The 18,210-nt window shown below is 45.1% G+C and overlaps 1 protein-coding gene across 3 annotated transcripts; it reads left to right on the plus strand.

The window, feature by feature from the left end:
* Positions 1-1,771: 1,771 nt before the first annotated feature.
* Positions 1,772-16,431, plus strand: ncoa4 (nuclear receptor coactivator 4). 3 transcript variants are annotated; one of them, XM_080849220.1, is made up of 11 exons: positions 2,352-2,450; positions 3,290-3,582; positions 6,416-6,539; positions 9,449-9,589; positions 10,213-10,304; positions 11,013-11,121; positions 11,602-11,700; positions 11,857-11,991; positions 12,694-13,785; positions 14,315-14,407; positions 14,714-16,431. In XM_080849220.1, exons 2-11 carry the CDS (start codon positions 3,497-3,499, stop codon positions 14,717-14,719), a joined length of 1,977 nt encoding a protein of 658 aa, XP_080705346.1. In that variant the 5' UTR covers positions 2,352-2,450; positions 3,290-3,496; the 3' UTR covers positions 14,720-16,431. The 3 variants fall into 3 exon arrangements, with proteins under 3 accessions (XP_080705348.1, XP_080705346.1, XP_080705347.1); XM_080849221.1 differs by having other exon boundaries at positions 11,860-11,991; XM_080849222.1 differs by lacking the exon at positions 3,290-3,582 and having other exon boundaries at positions 1,772-2,450.
* Positions 16,432-18,210: the final 1,779 nt, after the last annotated feature.

Genomic DNA, 18,210 nt, shown 5'->3' on the forward strand with positions numbered 1-18,210 from the left:
CTGGCTTGCACCTGTGCTTCACTGACAGCTGCACCAAATCAAAGGAACCTCTACTCTTTCTGTCCCTCTCAATTTAACTGTTACTAGAACATTAAGACACCATCCATTCTCTACTTTTTTTTCTCTCCATCTCTCCATCTTTCTCTCTCAGTCAACTTTCTCTCACACTCAATCTCTCTTCTTCACTCCATTTTTATCTCCTTTTTTCAATATTTTCACTCTCTCTTTATCTCTTCATCCAGAGCCACTCTTGTTCACTCTTCTTTCCTTCTTCCACTCTTCTTTCCTTTCTTATTTTCTTCTTTCACTCTTCTTTCCTTTGTTCTTTCCTTCTTTCACTCTTCTTTCTTTTCTTATTTCCTTCTTCCACTCTTCTTTCCTTCCTTCACTCTTCTTTCCTTTCTTCTTTCATTATTTCACTCTTCTTTCTTTTCTTCTTTCCTTCTTTCACTCTTCTTTCCTTCTTCCGCTCTTCTCTCCTTTCTTCACTCTTCTTTCCTTTTGTCTTTTTCCTTCTTCCACTCTTCTTTCCTTTCTTCTTTCCTTCTTTCACTCTTCTTTCTTTTCTTCTTCCTTTCTTAACCTTTGCATTTCATGCACTGGTATTTCCTTCAGGAAATGCATTTTCTAGTTCTTGTTACCTTTTTCTGCGATTAATTCAGCCCGAACCGCTTAACGTAGAAACTTCATTCAAACTTTGTCGCGTAGGTCTTGTAAACGACACTTATGCTATGTATTTTTCACTTTTCTAAACTTTATACTTTTTAAGATATTAAAGAAAAACGAATATAAATGTCTCCCATTGACTTACATTGGGCCATTATGACATCATAATAGGGTCTTTAAACTGGCTTGCACCTGTGCTTCACTGACAGCTGCACCAAATCAAAGGAACCTCTACTCTCTCTGTCCCTCTCAATTTAACTGTAACTAGGAACATTAAGACACCATCCATTCTCTATTTTTTTTCTCTCCATCTCTCCATCTTTCTCTCTCAGTCAACTTTCTCTCACACTCAATCCATCCTTCTTCAATCCATTTTTATCTCCTTTTTTCAATATTTTCACTCTCTCTTTATCTCTTCATCCAGAGCCACTCTTGTTCACTATTCTTTCCTTCTTCCACTCTTCTTTCCTTTCTTATTTTCTTCTTTCACTCTTCTTTCCTTTGTTCTTTCCTTCTTTCACTCTTCTTTCTTTTCTTATTTCCTTCTTCCACTCTTCTTTCCTTCCTTCACTCTTCTTTCCTTTCTTCTTTCATTATTTCACTCTTCTTTCTTTTCTTCTTTCCTCCTTTCACTCTTCTTTCCTTTCTTCACTCTTCTTTCTTTTCTTCTTTCCTTCTTTCACTCTTCTTTCCTTTCTTCTTTCCTTCTTCTGCTCTTCTCTCCTTTCTTCACTCTTCTTTCCTTTTGTCTTTCCTTCTTCCACTCTTCTTTCCTTTCTTCTTTCCTTCTTTCCCTCTTCTTTCTTTTCTTCTTCCTTTCTTAACCTTTGCATTTCATGCACTGGTATTTCCTTCAGGAAATGCATTTTCTAGTTTGTATCTGAAATGGTAAATAATACAATTTTAGATTTGGAGTGTAAAATGTATGGCTTCTGAGCTGTTCTTAAAGTATAGGCCTCAACAATATGTGTGGGACCATAGTTTCAATGCAAAATATGGGCTTATTTTACACTGAAAAGCATAACTGTGCCAGTTTAAAACAGTTTATAAAAGTTTTCCACAAAACACAGATTAGTGTGGAATTCAGCGGGTGTTTGAAAAAATAGATAAATAAATAAATTATCCTCATCTACAATGCTACCATCTTAGTCCAACCATTTTGGTCTGTGAATGCCCACTTACTAGCCATTTAGATATTCAAAGTTTCAAGTGTCTCTGGTTATTGTCCTTCCCTCCCGAATGATTCCACAATATCGGTTTGAACTTCTGCATGGCTCAGTTATATTTCAGTTTGGATGAGGGATCAACATCACACTTTCAAAAACTGAGCTCCTGGTATTCCCAGCCAATTTGGCTATCTCACAACCTTCAGCCTAGTTGACCCCACAAAACTTTGGCGTTATTATTGATGACATTTTTTTTGTTTGAGGCAAACTTTATAAAAGTTAACAATAGTTATGATATTTGGAACTTATCATTATTATTATAAATTATTAGTGTTTTAAATTGATACTTTGATACGTGTAATGTTTCTTTTGTAATGTTTTGGACGCGCATATTATGTACCATAATTATAACCATAACTCACTTCATCCACAAGGTGTCAGCATTATGTTGAACTAACGTGATGACGTATTTCCATTACGTGAATTTTCCGTATCCCACGCCTGACATCGAACGTGCCGGGGAAATTTGCCGGTAGCTTTTACGCTCGGTATCCTAGCCCTTTAAAACCCCCAAAAGGGTATGTTATCTAAATCCAAGTTGTCACCCAAGGATTCTAGGTAAGTAAACTAAATTGTTGAGTGTCTAAGAAACGGACGTTATTACATATTGTTTGTTCGTCACATATTACCCGACTTTACTTAGCTGAGAATAGCTTGCTAACATGCTAGCATAGAAGAACAGCTAACATTAGCTATCAATTTGGCTTAGCTATAGTTCAGAAAGCAGTCGTAACTAGTTTATAGGTTAAAAGTCAGTGGTGTGGAAATTTGGTAATGTGTGCGTTTCATGAGTCTCAATGGATACTTCTTTAGTAATGTTTGTCACTGACAGAATTTCACTGGAAGTTTAGCCACTAAGTTAACGTTACTTAATACAAATGTTAACCAACCTAGCGATTTAGCTAGCTACGTAGTTACAGCATTGAAAAGGATTGACGATTTACAAACCATTCATGTTAACATTAGAGTGGATTCAGTTGCTTCTCTAGCATCTCTGTAAAAGGTATTTCGTTCACTCTAGATTTCACACTCTAGATCTGGCTCTCATTTCTTGATGCTATTTATTTACTCATAGCTTATACTTTCATGACTCGTGTTCAGTGTTCTATGGATTTGCAAATTAAATGTGACCTCTAACTGCTCTGCTGAGTTGTTGTATTCGAAGATGATTTGTATATTAGTCACACAAGTATGCGTTGCAGGCTTCATAGCTGTCAGTTCCCGCTGTTGTTGAGTCCGCACTTGACACGGTGGCGAACTGATCAGATATCGATTCATGATGACGGATAGATCAACAAAGCCGTTGTGATGAAGTCTACGTGGGTTAGCTACATAAAAGAAAGGAACGAGGGGGTGGAGTTCAAGAAATTGTCTGATCCTCTGTTTTCATTGGAAAGGCATGGCTGCTGTTCTTGGTAACAGTCCTAATCTTCCGCCCGTCCGCAGTCTCCCTGCGTTGGCCCCAAGTTGGTCCCCTCCCTCATATGGTGTGTACGTGCGGAATGCGATAGAGATGGTGGAGGCTGCCCTGGTTGCGTCACAGCTGATGACGTCGCAGTGAGCCGTGGATTGTCGACAGATAAAATCATGAAAGCAAACAACTAATGCTCAGTGTTTTGCTTTGTGAAGAGGTGGCGACAAAACAAGATTCACATTATTCGCTGAACGTTATTACTTGCGACAAGACGAGGTAGGACAAAGCCCACACTTGCATTTCAGGTGAAAAGCTCTTCCTCTTGTTAGCTAGCAAGCTAGTTTTACGTCCACCATTTTAGCAGGTCTTGCACAACAGCAACGAGCTGAGAGAGTTATGCTAACAATATACCGCATTCAAGGACGGTAGTTAAAAATACACTTAGTGACAGCCTTGTATACTTGAAGTCATTAATCTTAGTAACGTAAATCACTCATTCATTTTCAAACCATAACTACTTTGTGGTTATAGTAAACGAAATCGGCTTAGTTAGTCAGGGAAATGAGCTAATTTGCTAGTTGGTGATAGCATTTCAACAAAGGTGTTGCAGCTGCCAGTGAGAGTCCAGTTGTTTTAACCTCCCGGCAAACTCAAAGGCCCCCCTTTTGCAACCTTGAAACCAAGACATTCATGTTGGAAGTATGTAAAGAGGTTTGCGCTGTGCGGTTTTGTTTTTCCCCCTGAATATTGCACATTCAAGGTCAGAAAAGGAAGTAGTTTGGTATTCTGCTACCCTAAGTGATATTCAGTGAAGCGTTTTGTTTAACTTAACCCCCATTTTGTAAGTCATCTCTTCACATATATTTTGGCTGAATAATCTTTTGACCAGCCGACCTTGCTTGCGTGCTTAGTGGGCGGCTTGTATCGCCAGAAGCAGGCTGCTCCGGCTGTACTAATCTCCCATGATAAGTCATATCAACCATGGCAGCTTTACTGCTGCCCATATGTGTGACATTTGGGAAGGGGTAATACTTGATATATTCTCTGTGTCTTTTGCTTAAGATTGCCCATTTATGAGGGGTAGGGATATGTCCACATAACATATTCTGGGGATCTTGAACTGACCTTGGCTGTGTTGTAATAATCTGACCGCTTCCATGACTTTAGTGATTGCCCTAGCAGAAAGGGAAAGTGCCCTTTGCTTCCTCTGCTGTTCTCTGTGTTATGAAATTGGTTCTGCAAGGACTTGTGTATGTTGTAAAGCTCAAAGACAGTTTCAGGCTAAAAGGTGTAGATTTTTGTTAATTCAAGATGAAAAGTGTTGCTGTTCCTCCTTACATACAATTTAATTTCACTTGATACAGCTACATGAAAAAGTTATCTGCATTATGACTGAGTATATGAAAAGGCTATAACTTATGACCCTAAAGAATGACTACAATAGAGCAGGTTTTGTTGGTTTAAGTTCCAGGAAGTTCAGTACTGGAAATTCTCTGGGTATGTGGCACATTCCCCAGTGTAGATGAAGAGGATGTACAGCACTGCGTTTGGGCTGATTATTTATCCCAGAGGGCCCCCTAATAGGCTACAACTCCTCTGTACAGTCCAGTTGGACTTTATCAGTACTGTGGGGCAAAGTTCTTCTCATAATAACGTGCCGTTGGCGTTGAACTCTGTCCCCATCAGGTAATCCGGGCGGTTATATGTTCTTGCAGCGCCTGAAAAAGCACACTGCATCTAATTTCAGCTGTCAAGCAAACATGGTTTAGCAGGACGTTTTAGGATGAAGAAAGGGCAAAGATGTGGCCTTGGTGGTTCTCAGGGCAGGGTGTTTGGTGAGTCTAGTACCGGTGACGGCATACCTGACAGAAACACAAGTGTTTTGTTGCCTACAGCAAGACCACTGACCACCGACCAGGGTTGCCCAATGGACAAAAGGTTTTTGTTGTGGTGCCCCAAACGTCATTGTGATGGACGATCAGTGGGTTTTGGGTGGGTGTGTTGTGCCTGTTTGGAGGCCTGAGGGGCCTTTTATGGTCAGAATGAGTCCTAAACATGCTAAACAAAACAGAACCGAACCACACCACAGCAAGAACCAATCCGCTGGAGCCCGGAGCAATGAATCCAGCTGTAAATCACCAAAGCTCTGGGCCTGCTCTTCGTTTCTGAGTGCTCAGTAGCGTGCTGTGCGTGCGTGTGTGTGCACCGGGAGAGGTAGCCCCCAGAGTCTGCTCGTGTGTGGAGAGCTGCTGTAATTTGGCCCACTCGCCCAACCCGTTAGCTCAAGTCAGTCTCATGTGCCCCATCGACCCCCCCCCCCCCCCCCCAGCCAACTCGGAAGTGGTATTCTGAGACGACTGTAACAAGAACGTGCCGGCAGCGCGATATATTTATAGAACCTGTGTGTGTGTGTGTGTGTGTGTGTGTGTGTGTGTGTGTGTGAGTGAGTGAGTGAATGGCTGGTAACTGAAACTCTCCAGGACTCACACTCACGCCCGGTCTCAGAGGGAGTTTGGTTCTGGTCCAGATCTGCACTCTTAGCGGGAGGCTTCTGACTGAGGTGGCTGCTAGACAGGAAGCTGTTGCTGTGACTTTGCAGACGCCAGAGACTGTTTTAGTTAAATGAAACTGGGGCAGAGAGGTTGGTGCGTTTCAAGGAAGTAAAGTTTCAGTTCCTTGTTAAAGGAAGTGAGATTTCCACTGACAGGAGGAGTGAAAAATTCCTTCATGTGTCTGCTTGGTGAGAAAGATCGAGTGGCCTTCTGTTAGACAAAGGGTTTGGGAGAGGCTGTCACAGACACGAGACGACTCTGTGGTAGGCCACGTTGGAAAGTTCCAATAAATAGAACAGAATAGAAGTCCCCGGTCTGAAAGAAAGCACCTTCTGCTTCGTGCTGTTAGAAAAGGATCAGATTTGAAATGAGGACCTGAAAGTAGAACTAATGAAGGATAAATTGAGTTCCGGGGTTTTTGTACAATTCCAAATACAATGGTGGCATGTAAACAGGCACACTCAAATAATTGCCTAGTCACTGGCCTTTGGGTGTCAGGTGATGTGATATTGAAGTTCTGGATCTCTTTGTGTGTGTGTGTGTGTGTGTGAACGCAGGATGCCCGGTGAGGACAGGGAGAAGAGTGCCCTAAAGCAGTGCACGCATGCTCGTGCCCAACTGGAGGATGCCATCGCCGGGGTAATGAAGGCCGAGGCCCATCTCAGAGACAACTCCAGAGAGGTGAGCGCACACAAATACACCCCTAGCTCAGAGACAACTCCTGAGAGGTGAACACACACACACACACACACACACACACACACACACACTCATACACACACACCTTCATAGAGGAGAGAAAATGCACAGCCAACTGTTGTTGTAAAGGCCCAGGCCAGACACCACTTGCCCAAGCATGTGTACACACACACACACACACACACACACACACACACACACTTGGGATGGGAGAGTGCATGCAGACGTACACTCAAACACCCTCACATAAACACTTAAAGTACATTCCCCCTCACACAACACACACACACACACACACACACACATGGATAAAAGCTACAGGTATAAGTGTATACATGTTTCTGTTGGGGTCATTCCTTTGAGACAGCGAATAGTCCCTGCATTGATAGTTGGAGCAGTAAACAGTCTTTACAATCCTCTTTTGGCCTCTCTAACATTTCTAAGGTCAGTTTTATTTGTTTGTAAGTTTTACATGCAAACGTGACTGTTAAACAGCCCACTGTTGCCCCGTGTCTCCGGTGTTGCTGACGCAGCGTCTGCTCTGACCCTGAGAGCTGCAGGCTGAGCTTTATGGGTGTTCCTACAGTAGATCTCAGTCTAATCTCCCGCCTTTATGAGAGAGAAACAACAGCTTTCTGTGTCATCCTCCCCAAACACACTAGTTATGCGCCGTCAGGTGCATATTACCCCACCCACACTAACAAACACAGACACCCCCACACACCCACACCAATGCTGCAATTGTGTTAGGAGCCCACAGCTCTGTGTGTGTGTGGTGCCTGGTGGTTTTGGTTCAGTTAATTATTATTGTCGAAGTGCTGTGGTTATGGGTGGGGGCTGACTAGGAGGGTGGGATGCCCCTGCTGGGCTTTTATAAAGAAACGGGAGAGATGTGTGTGTTCATAGAGGAATTCGTCTCTGTACTGGACACTACACTACTCTCTTCCTGCGAGCCAAGGGCTTACACCTGGAGATACATTGCTTAATCTGAACCAGGAGCTCTACAATCGCACTAGACAGAACTGGTAAAAGCAGCTTTTGTAGGAAGGTGGACTTAGATTTGCATTGGTGAATCAATATAGGGATTTGTTTCTGTATGTATGTACAGTACCTTGCGTAAGTATTCACCCCCTTGGATGTTTTACCCTTTTATGGCTTTTATAAATCAGTCATGGTCAATATAAGTTGGCTTTTTGGACAAAAAAATTCACAAAATAGCTCTCTTTAATGTCAAAGTGAAAATATATTTCTACACAGTTATGTAAATTAAATACAAATATGTAATGAAAATAAGTGCTTGCATAAGTATTCACCCCCTTTATCACCCCCTTTGTATAGACTGACCTAATTCAACAGAGATCCAGCCAATTGGTGCTAGAAGTCTCACAATTTGTGTAATGGGGGTCAGTGTGCAGTGAATGTGTCTCAAGTGATTGTAGTATAACGACACCTGTGTCTGGAAGGTCCATTCACTGGTCAGTATTCAGTAATCAGTATTACTGGCTATTGTTAAACCATTAAGACCCAAGATCACTCTAAGCAACTCAGAGAAAAGGTTGTTGAAAAGTATAAGTCAGGGGAAGGATACAAAAAAATGTCCAAGGCACTAAACATCCCCTGGAATTCTGTTAAATCCATCATCAAGAAATGGATGGATTGTGGCACATGTGTAAATCTGCCTAGATCAGGCCGTCCTCACAAACTGAGGGGCCGTTCAAGAAGGAGACTAGTAAGATAGGCCACCAATAGACCTATGACTACTCTGAAGAAGTTTCAAGCTTCAGCAGTTGAGATTGGAGAAACTCTGCATACCACCACTGTTGCCTTAGTTCTTCACCAATCTAAGCTTTATGGAAGAGAGCCACTGTTGAAAAAAAGGATCGACTACAGTTCGCCAAAAGGCATGTGGAAGTCTCCATGGTCAAGTGGAAGAAGGTTCTGTGGTTTGATGAGACCAAAGTGGAGCATTTTTTCAACAGTGGCTCTCTTCAATGAAGCTTTGATTGGTGAAGAACCAAGGCAACAGTGGTGGTATGCAGAGTCTCTCCCATACCAGCTGCTGAAGCTTGAAACTTCTTCAGAGTAGTCATAGGTGTCTTGGTGGCCTCTCTTACTAGTTTCCTTCTTGCATGGTCACTCAGTTTGTAAGGACGGCCTGATCTAGGCAGATTTACACATGTGCCATATTCCTTCCATTTCTTGATGATGGATTGAACAGAATTTCAGGGGATGTTAAGTGCCTTGGACATTTTTTTGTATCCTTCCCCTGACCTGTACTTTTCAATAACCTTTTCTCTGAGTTTCTTAGGGTGATCTGTGGTCTTCTTGTTGTAACAGTAGCCAGGAATACTGATTACTGAATACTGACCAGTGAATAGACCTTCCAGACACGGGTGTCGTTATACTACTTGAGACACATTTACTGCACACTGATCCCCATATCACTAATTGTGAGACTTCTAGCACCAATTGGCTGGACCTCTGTTGAATTAGGTCAGTCTATATAAAGGGGGTGATAAAGGGGGTGAATACTTATGCAATCACTTATTTTCATTACATATTTGTATTTAATTTACATGACTGTGTAGAAATATATTTTCACTTTGACATTAAAGAGAGCTATTTTGTGAATTTTTTTGTCCAAAAAGCCAACTTATATTGACCATGACTGATTTATAAAAGCCATAAAAGGGTAAAACATCCAAGGGGGTGAATACTTACGCAAGGTACTGTATGTGTGTGTGTGTGTGTGTTGTCCTTCACAACCAAGATATTAATGAACTGGTCAGACTGAAATCAATCAGGATCAGGTCTGCAGGTGGTGTCTTAGATAGAGATTTTGTGTGTGTGTGTGTGTGTTTCTCATCTCGTTCTCTGTGCTCCGTGCCCAGGTGAAGTCTCAGCTGCACACCTGTATCAGCCGTCACCTGGAGTTCCTGCGCTCTCGTGAGGTGTGGTTGAGGGAGCAGATCGACCTGGTGGAGCAGCTCAAGGCTGAGACCCTGCAGAACCAACTACAGCAGCTCTACTGGGTCAGTCACATATACACACTCACACTTACACCACACCTGCTCTATAAGACAATACTCACTGGGTCAGTCTAATTAGCAGAGTCTGGCATCCTCTTGCCCATTTTGAGTGAACAACCAATGTTGTACGGCTGTATTGTGGTACTGGATGTGTTTGTGGGCGTACGCGTGCGACTGTGGCCAGCTGTAAAGGGGAACTGAGCATTTCCAGTCCCCAGCCACTACCCCTTTGTGGGATATCTGCGGTGGAAAAGGCATGACCCACCTGAAATCACCAGGGAGTGTTTAATGCATGTGGTTAAATGGTAAACCACCTAAAAGAAGAGCCCTATGACTTTGTTTTGCTAGGAGAATGAAGCCTTATGGCTCTTCTTTTAGGAGGGTTACCACTTACTCTGAGTTAACTTGCCCAGGCTTGTCACTCAACCACATACTTGGGAGACAAAAACCAGAATGTGTCTGAGATGTTTTTTTTTTTATTTGTTGTACTTGATGTTTGTGTTTGTTTGTTGTGTGATTTGTTTGTGGAGTTTCACACGCACTTTAAGTGTGTGATCTGTCAGCACGGCGATGTGTTTCTCTCGAGGGTGTCCCACTCATGTGTGTTCTCCGTCCTCCTCCTGCAGCTTCGGGGACAGTTTGACATCCTGATCCACCAGCTGGAGAACTCCCACAACAACCACGACCTGGCAAACCAGCTGACCAGCTGCCTAGAGAAGTAAGATTGTGTGTGTGTCCGTGTGTGTGTGTGTGTGTGTGTGTGTGTGTGTCTCTCTCTCTCTCTCTCTCTCTCTCTCTCTCTCTCTCTCTCTCTCTCTCTCTCTCTCTCTCTCTGTGACTATGTATGGGCTTGAGTCAGCAGTGCAAATCATTGTTTCTGAGGCAGCAGAGCATAGAGGCTCTACTAGTGCTCTAATCCAGGGGATATGAGTGTGTTTGCTGTGATCAGGGATATAATGGCCTATAAGTCTCAGTGAGTACTGTCTTATGGGACTACCTTGCATGCCTAGGAAACCCATTACTGTGTGTGGCCAGCACAAGCCTGGAGTAAACATTATCAGCAGAACCAGTGAGGGTCCGTCAGGGCGTGCTGGGGGTGTGCAGCTTCTGATTGGACCAGAGGAGGGTCAGTCAGGGTGGGCTGGGGGTGTGCCGGTTCTGATTGGCCTGGGTTCCCAGGGCGATTTTTGTGAAGAAGAGGATGCAGTAGTCTGATCAGGAAGCCCACTGTCTCTGTGTAGTTCTGTGTAATGTTGGTGACGTTCTATCCACGTTGGTTTCAAAGTTTAGTTTAGTTTCCTGTTAGTGATGGTTATTTTGTGTGTGTGTGTCATGCTATTGATAATAGGCTTGTTTTGATGGCTGTGTATATGTGTTCTCAAGTAGTTCTGTACTGACGACGGTGTGTGTGTGTGTGTGCGCGCAGGTTGTCATCTCTGAACCTGAGTCCAGAGGAGACCCCTGAGATGAGCTTTCAGGCAGATGCTCGATCCCTGCGCCAGGCCATCACCTCCTTTGGGACCATCAACACACAGGTAGGAAACACACAGAAGTCTTGTGATATCGGGAGGCAATGTACACCCCTGCTGTGGCGGTTCAGTGTCTTACAGCACTGGTGGCAGGTAGACACATGATAAAGACACACACTTAATTCATGTTTGGTTCATTTTTACCTCTGAAGTCTGCTGCTGATCTGCTTTAAGGTGTCCTTACCGGGCCTTAAGGTGTCCTTACCGGGCCTTAAGGTGTCCTAACGGGGCCTTAAGGTGTCCTAACCGGGCCTTAGGGTGTCCTAACCGGGCCTTAAGGTGTCCTAACCCGTGCCATTGGGTGCAGCGCTGCCTCTCTTCCTAGAGCTCAACATGGCACAGAAAAAAATCCTACTCTCTAATGCAACTGTGAATGCTTGAATAAACAGTAGCCTAATCAGTCTCTCCTCTTTCCTCCATTACTCTCTCTCTCTCTCTCTCTCTCTTCTCTTCTCTTCTCTTCTCTTCTCTTCTCTTCTCTCTCAGGAGGAGGAGTCAATTGTCTCCTCTCCCCCCACTCAGAGGCCCATGTCTTTGGAGAGGCCCTTGTTGCAGCAGAACTGCCCTGTGGCTGCAAAGAAGCAGGTAAGTCCTTCACTACAACACACACACACACACACACACACACACACACATATAAGAGTGCAGGTATTCACACGTCATGTGCCGCTCCCACGTTTTATGTTTCCATGCATGAGGGAAGTTTGCATGCTTGTAACCTGATCTGTTCTTCCCCTACAGAAGATGGAGTCAGAGCGCAGCACACCACTGGCTGACTGGCTGCTGGGAAACAGGCCAGTGACAAAGGCCCCCATTGGATACCAGTTCAGCAAGAACACCCAGGATTGGCTGATTGTCCCCAAAGAGCAGCCCCAGGTGAGAGGAACTGTGTGAGGAACAGTGGTGGCTCTGTAGATCCGGTTTCCACTGTGACGTTTCCCCACTAGAGAGCTTGACAGCTACACAACAGATTTTTCTGAACACAAGGCACTGTGGTATTCTGGGTATTCTGTACTGAACACAAGGAACAGTGCAAGGAACCGGTTTGGAAAACCCAGTGCAGGAAATGTCAGGTGCTGGCGGTCTGAATAGCTGTGTAGAGGAAGTGTTATTCCTCTGGGGGTACTTTTGGGTTTCTTAACTTTCAGTTCTTAGGTCACGAGATGGGAGTTTTCCTAAGATGTCTAAAGTCACAGGACTAGGCAAATATTACATCTTCAGCTGGTAAAACTGTCTCTCTGTGTCTTGGAAATGAGTGGGATTACTAATGTATTAATTGTTTGAATCTGAAAACAACCTAATCGACAGTGGTACAGGAGGTAGAGAAGTTGTTTAGTAATCAGAAGGTTGCTAGTTCGATTCCATGTCAAAGCGTCCTTGAGCCAAGACACTGAACCCCTAATTGCTCCTGATGATCTGTATAAAAATGTAAAATGTGTATACATCCTTTTAAAGTCGCTTTGAATAAAAGCGTCTACTAAATGACGAAATGATCTCATCATCAAAGATGTAAATGTGTAAATTGTGGACCAATCTCTGAGTGTAGTTTTTTTGTTTGTCCTTCTTCTCTCTCCGTAGCAGCCCAGCCACCCCCTGACCACCTTTGACTTCCAGAAAGCCTGGGGTCAGCTCAAGGACCTGGAGGCGTGGCTTCTCCGGGAGAAAGCACCAATGAGAGAGCGCGCCAACAGCAGCTCTAGCTCCACCTCCACCTTCTCCATCGAGAAGATCGACGAGTCAGACTTCCTCATGACCGGCGACGAGGAAGAGGACGACACCGAGACCAAAACCAGCCGGGGTGGCTCCGCCGCCTCCGAGGAGCTTGGCGATTGGCTCATCATGTCCGCTCCGGTGGAGGCGGGCGTGACTGATGCGGACCGCTGGAAGGCCGTGTTCAAGCCGTTCCAGGAGAGCTTCTCCTCCAGCGAGTGGCTTCCTGGCGCCGCTGCCGACTGCGGGTCCTGCTGCGGCGCCACGCACACGCCTACCATCGAGATCGAGAACCTAGGCAACCTCAAATGCCTAAAGACCCCACCCTCCTCCGGCAACACCACCCCCGCCGCCACAACCCCTGTCGCCGTGCCGACCCCCGCCTCCCCCGTGGAGCTGTGGCTGCAGCGGGCCTCGATCGTGCAGGTGGAGCAGGCATGCCGTGCCAACGAGTCCTGCGGCAGCTTCGCCCAGTGCGTCTGCGACGACAACTGCGGCAAGGAGGCGCTGGCCGCCTGGCTGCTGAAGAAGGAGGGCCGCGACAAGAACGGCGTGCCCCTGGAGAGGAGTGAGAAGAGCGAGAGGAGCGACCACTACCAGCAGCAGGAGCACAAGGTCCAGGCCATCCTGCAGGCCTGGCTGCACCCTGGAAAAAGCGGGGCGGCATCCGGCCCCAAGGCGTCCCTCTCCAGCTGGGTGATTCCACGCACACCCTCCCCCGCCCCCTCCACTGCCTCCAGCCAGGAGGAGAAGGCCAGCAGGGAGGAGCGCAGCTCGCACTTTAAAGCCCCCGAAACAGAAAGCCCCTTCCAGACCCCCCTCAAGCCAGAGGCCTGGGTGCTGCCAGAGAAGATGAGCGCCCCCACGCCCACAGCCCCCCCACAGACACAGGACGCCCCCAGCAGCACCACCGACATAGAGGAGGACAAGTGGCTGCTGCGCAAGAGGGCCCAGGCACAGGTCTGCTTCCTTATTTATTCACACGCACTGCAGCTCTCCACCACTGCCACACACTGTTCTCACTACACACTGCAGCTCCCCACCGCTGCCACACACTGTTCTCACTACACACTGCAGCTCTCCACCGCTGCCACACACTGTTCTCACTACACACTGCAGCTCTCCACCACTGCCACACACTGCTCTCACTACACACTGCAGCTCTCCACCACTGTCTAATGTCTGCTTCCTTACACTTACGCCTGTAACAGCCTACTGCCATTTTTACCACACCACAGTATTTGAGGCTCCTGCCTTTTCTTCACAAATACCCTAGAGGCTTTAGGACTTAAGCCTACTGCTACATGATATCGCTGTTCCTAACGGCACTCCTAGATTGTCCTATAAGCCACTAGTCAGCATAAGCATCATGGCAGAGTTACACAGATCACTTCCTCTTCTAAGCACAATACAAAGGTTAATGTCTATTTGAGGAATTCATATGGTTCCTTTGAGGGGCTAATGATATTGTGTGTTTGTGATCGTTCAGGAGCGGCTGGCCCTACCCACAGTATGTGACCTATTCTCATGTATGAAGCTCAGTGGAGACAAAGAGAAATGGCTTCATAAAGCTCCAATACAGGTGAGAAAACACACACACACACACACTAGTTGGCCGGCTGGCCAAATGCAAAATGCAAAAAAATCCAAAGCCTGGACATACGCCAGTATGCAGATCCTTTAGCCTGTTCACTGTTTTAAATCTGTGTCTGTGTTCTGTTAGTCCTCTTACTCTGTGATGGTATGTCTGTGTCTTGTTAGTCTGTGATGGTATGTCTGTGTCTTGTTAGTCTGTGATTGTATGTCTGTGTTCTGTTAGTCTGTGATGTTATGACCACTTAGCGTAATGAGCACTGACATGTTCTCTCCTCCTCTTGTCTTTTCCCAGATGTGAAAACATCAGATTTAGCCTCTGAGATAGTTTATTTTTATTCCAATTCCTCTGCTGATGTTCGGAGGAGCCACTGAATTGCTGACCGCTGAATCGCACAGACGCAACAATCTGCCATCTTTTCTGGCCTTCCATCCCCACTGCTGTATGTGTGGGGGGGGGGGTCCTGCTTCATCTCTCCGTCTCTGCAGTCGCCCCATGACCTTTGTCCAAATCTGCCACTGGTCTCATGCTGTGATTGGCTGTCTGATTTAACATGCAAGCCTGTTGCATCATGGGAACTATGCCTCTCCTGTTCTCTCTGCCTCTTTGTGTGTGTGTTTTTTTTTCTTTCTTTTCTTTTAGGTAATGATATGAGGTGGAAGTCTGGTTTAAAGCCCCTAATCTTCTGAAATGTTTCTCTGTCTGAGGGTGAAGATGAATGGCAGGGAGGGGGAGGGGTTCTTTGTTAAGGAGAGGGTTGAGGGGTGCAAGGGGTTCTTTGGTAAGGAGAGGGTTGATGGGTTTGAGGGGTTCTTTGGTAAGGAGAGGGTCAAGGAGGAGAAAATAAATGTATTTATTTGACTCTTACCCTGTGGACACTAAGGCAGAAGGAGTTGTGCCACACTCACTCACTTGAGAGTTAGTACCATCCCAGGATTTTATTTTTTTATTCCCCATTTTAGTGTTTTTATTTACTGCAACCCCAAACTCTAAATTGATTATTTCCAGTACCTCTCTCATTAGTCTACAGGACTATGCTATGAAGCTGATGTACCAGTTGTAATGCTTATGAAATTAAGACATCATATGCTGCTGCTGCTAATTAGTTAAGCTCCATAATGAGGTGTTGTGTTCTAGCAAGTAGGTAGGAATCAAACCAGACCGTATGCATTGTATTGCCACACACGCGCACACACACACACTGAGCTCTTACATATGTGCCTGTTAGAAGTTGCATTGCTTTGAGTGACTGATAAAAGGTGTGTAAGTTATGTCTTTCCAGAATGGAACAGTCAAAAACATGATTCTATCATTCTGGATGTTTTGTGTTCTCACACACACACACACACACGTGTGAGCGAGTGGGCCGTGTCTGTTGTGTAAATGGTGTGAAAGTCTGTTTTCTTTTTTTTTCTTTTGGACTTTCTACCATCGGATGCTTGGCTCAGTTTTTTTTTCCAATTGGGCAAACATCCACCACATAATCTAGTACTTATCAAATTGAAAATGTGTATCATTAACCACTGATATTTCTATCTGTGCTTTAAAACTCTCACGTAGACTTCTATAATACCTGACCAGTAGTTATTTAAGCAACTCTTCATGCACACGGAATCTGGAGGGCTTAAATGCACATTAAGGTTCTGCAGCGACCTTTGACCTTTATAGTTAACGTTCGTTAGAGACCTGGACTTGATAACTCGGGGAGACAGAAAGGCACGTGTTTGTACAGCTGCCTGTCTGCGTTCAGCACTCTTGGACCAGTGAAGAGCAGTGTGAACGCTAACCACAGTCTTGTATCGTGTGTGTTTGTCTCTCTCTCTGTGGAGACACCTTTGGACAGGTGTGGATACCTGAGGTGAGTTCGGTCCCCCAAGCCCTCTGATCTGGAGTGTGGCACTAAACGCATCTTCAGTGGTGCAGCATATAAACCTGTCTGCTCTTTTTATTTTATCCCCCCCTCACACCTGTACCCTACCTAAACTCATAATAAATAAAAAACTAAAACTGGATTCTCTGTTTGTTTGTTTGTGTGTGTGTATCCATGTCATGAGTGTGTCTGGGAGTTGCCCAGACAGAGTTGAAGGGATGGATGTTGCTGACTGTCCTGGGCCCACAAGGGGTGGGAGGAGGTGGGGGTAATAATCTCTACCAAACATCACATAAGCACAAACTGAAACTCCCAGTTACTGACCAAACAAAAGCTGCTTATGTTGACCCGGAATACCCAACTCGTGCAAACCTGTCTAAAACCGGTCGGCTTCACGTGACCTCATGTGAGAGATATGCACCACTGGCAGACTAAACTCAGCTGAACCTCAATAAACATGCCCCGCCCCCACCCACGTGTAGCTCAGCTGAGGAGTAGCAGGGCTTCATGGCCGAACTAAGGGTGGCAGAAATGTGTGGCCAATGACCCACACACACACAGCCATTGATGTGCCCATCCACGAGCATTAGTGTACATATTGTGTCGATCGTGGCTAACACCATACAGCTCACGCTTCAGGCTATCTACATCATGTAAGGAGGTCAAACTTGAGGCCATACAGATCATGTACACATGCGACAGGCTACTTGAGAAAGGTCAGATGTATGAAAATAAAACACCCATATTTCACACCAGATGAACAAAGAAACCAATACTAGTCCTAATTCTGTAATGCATGCAGGGATAGGAGTGTTTTTTATGACTTTACTATCTATAGCATGTGTACTTAGACTGCATTCGATTATTATTTTTCATGTACACAGGTTGAAATAAATCAAAGGTATGTAAACATCCCTTCACGACTAAAAAAACCCCGCAGGTAGTGCTTCAAAACGTTGTTTAAAACATCCAGGACAGTGTTGTTGCCGACTCGCCTGTAAGAAACGACCCACATACAGTAGCCTACGCCTTCAATGCTCAACAAGCACAATTCGCCATATCCTGTCTGCAAAATCAATAAAAACAAACAGACATGATGCGAGGGCGATTCCTTGGTTCATTTTATACCAATGTTTTGACTATATAAGTTAAATCATGTGACCCTGGCCTATACTTGTAAATATGAAATGCTAATGGAGTGAGTTCTAACATGTACAAACTGTGCGTCTACCATCCAGGTAGCCGCGTAGCTCGCCAGAGAAATGTAAATCCGCTGAAGTAAGTGAAAAACTCTGTCGAAGAGAGGAATAAGCAGAGCCAAGTATATGGATTGTTCTTAATTTGAAGATTAAACTAAATTGTTATTTAGAGACATAATTTATATTTACAGTATTTCTAGGGAGGACTGGAAATGCCCCCCAAACACTCATGCCTCCTCTGTTGGGGATGGTATCCTCTATCATTATCCATTATTACATTGAAGCTCAGATACAACTGGGCGTCTCTGAACTCACTGAGCAGAACAGGCCTTAACATGGCTGCGTAATAACTGCAATCCTAGCCACACACACTTCTTCTGCCTGCCGTGTGTTTCTCTTGGTCATGGGTTGTGTGTTTCTGTGGTTCGCTGCTTATGTGTTCTAGTTCACTGCTTGTGTGTTTATCTAGTTCACAGGTTGTGTGCTTGACTTGTTAACAGGCTGTCCGTGCCTCTGCTGGTACGTTGTGTATTTTCCTCGTTGGTTAAACAAGTTCACCTGGCAGTCCTGTGCCAGACCTACCTGGCACCATAGACATCCTATTACTAATAGGATGTCTATGCCTGGCACCACCAGTTCCCCTGTCCTGTGTGTGTGTGTGTGTGTGTGTGTGTGTGTGTGTGTGTGTGTGTGTGTGTGTGTGTGTGTGTGTGTGTGTGTGT

This window comes from Sprattus sprattus (assembly GCF_963457725.1).
Source record: "Sprattus sprattus genome assembly, chromosome: 12".
Lineage (NCBI taxonomy): Eukaryota > Metazoa > Chordata > Actinopteri > Clupeiformes > Clupeidae > Sprattus > Sprattus sprattus.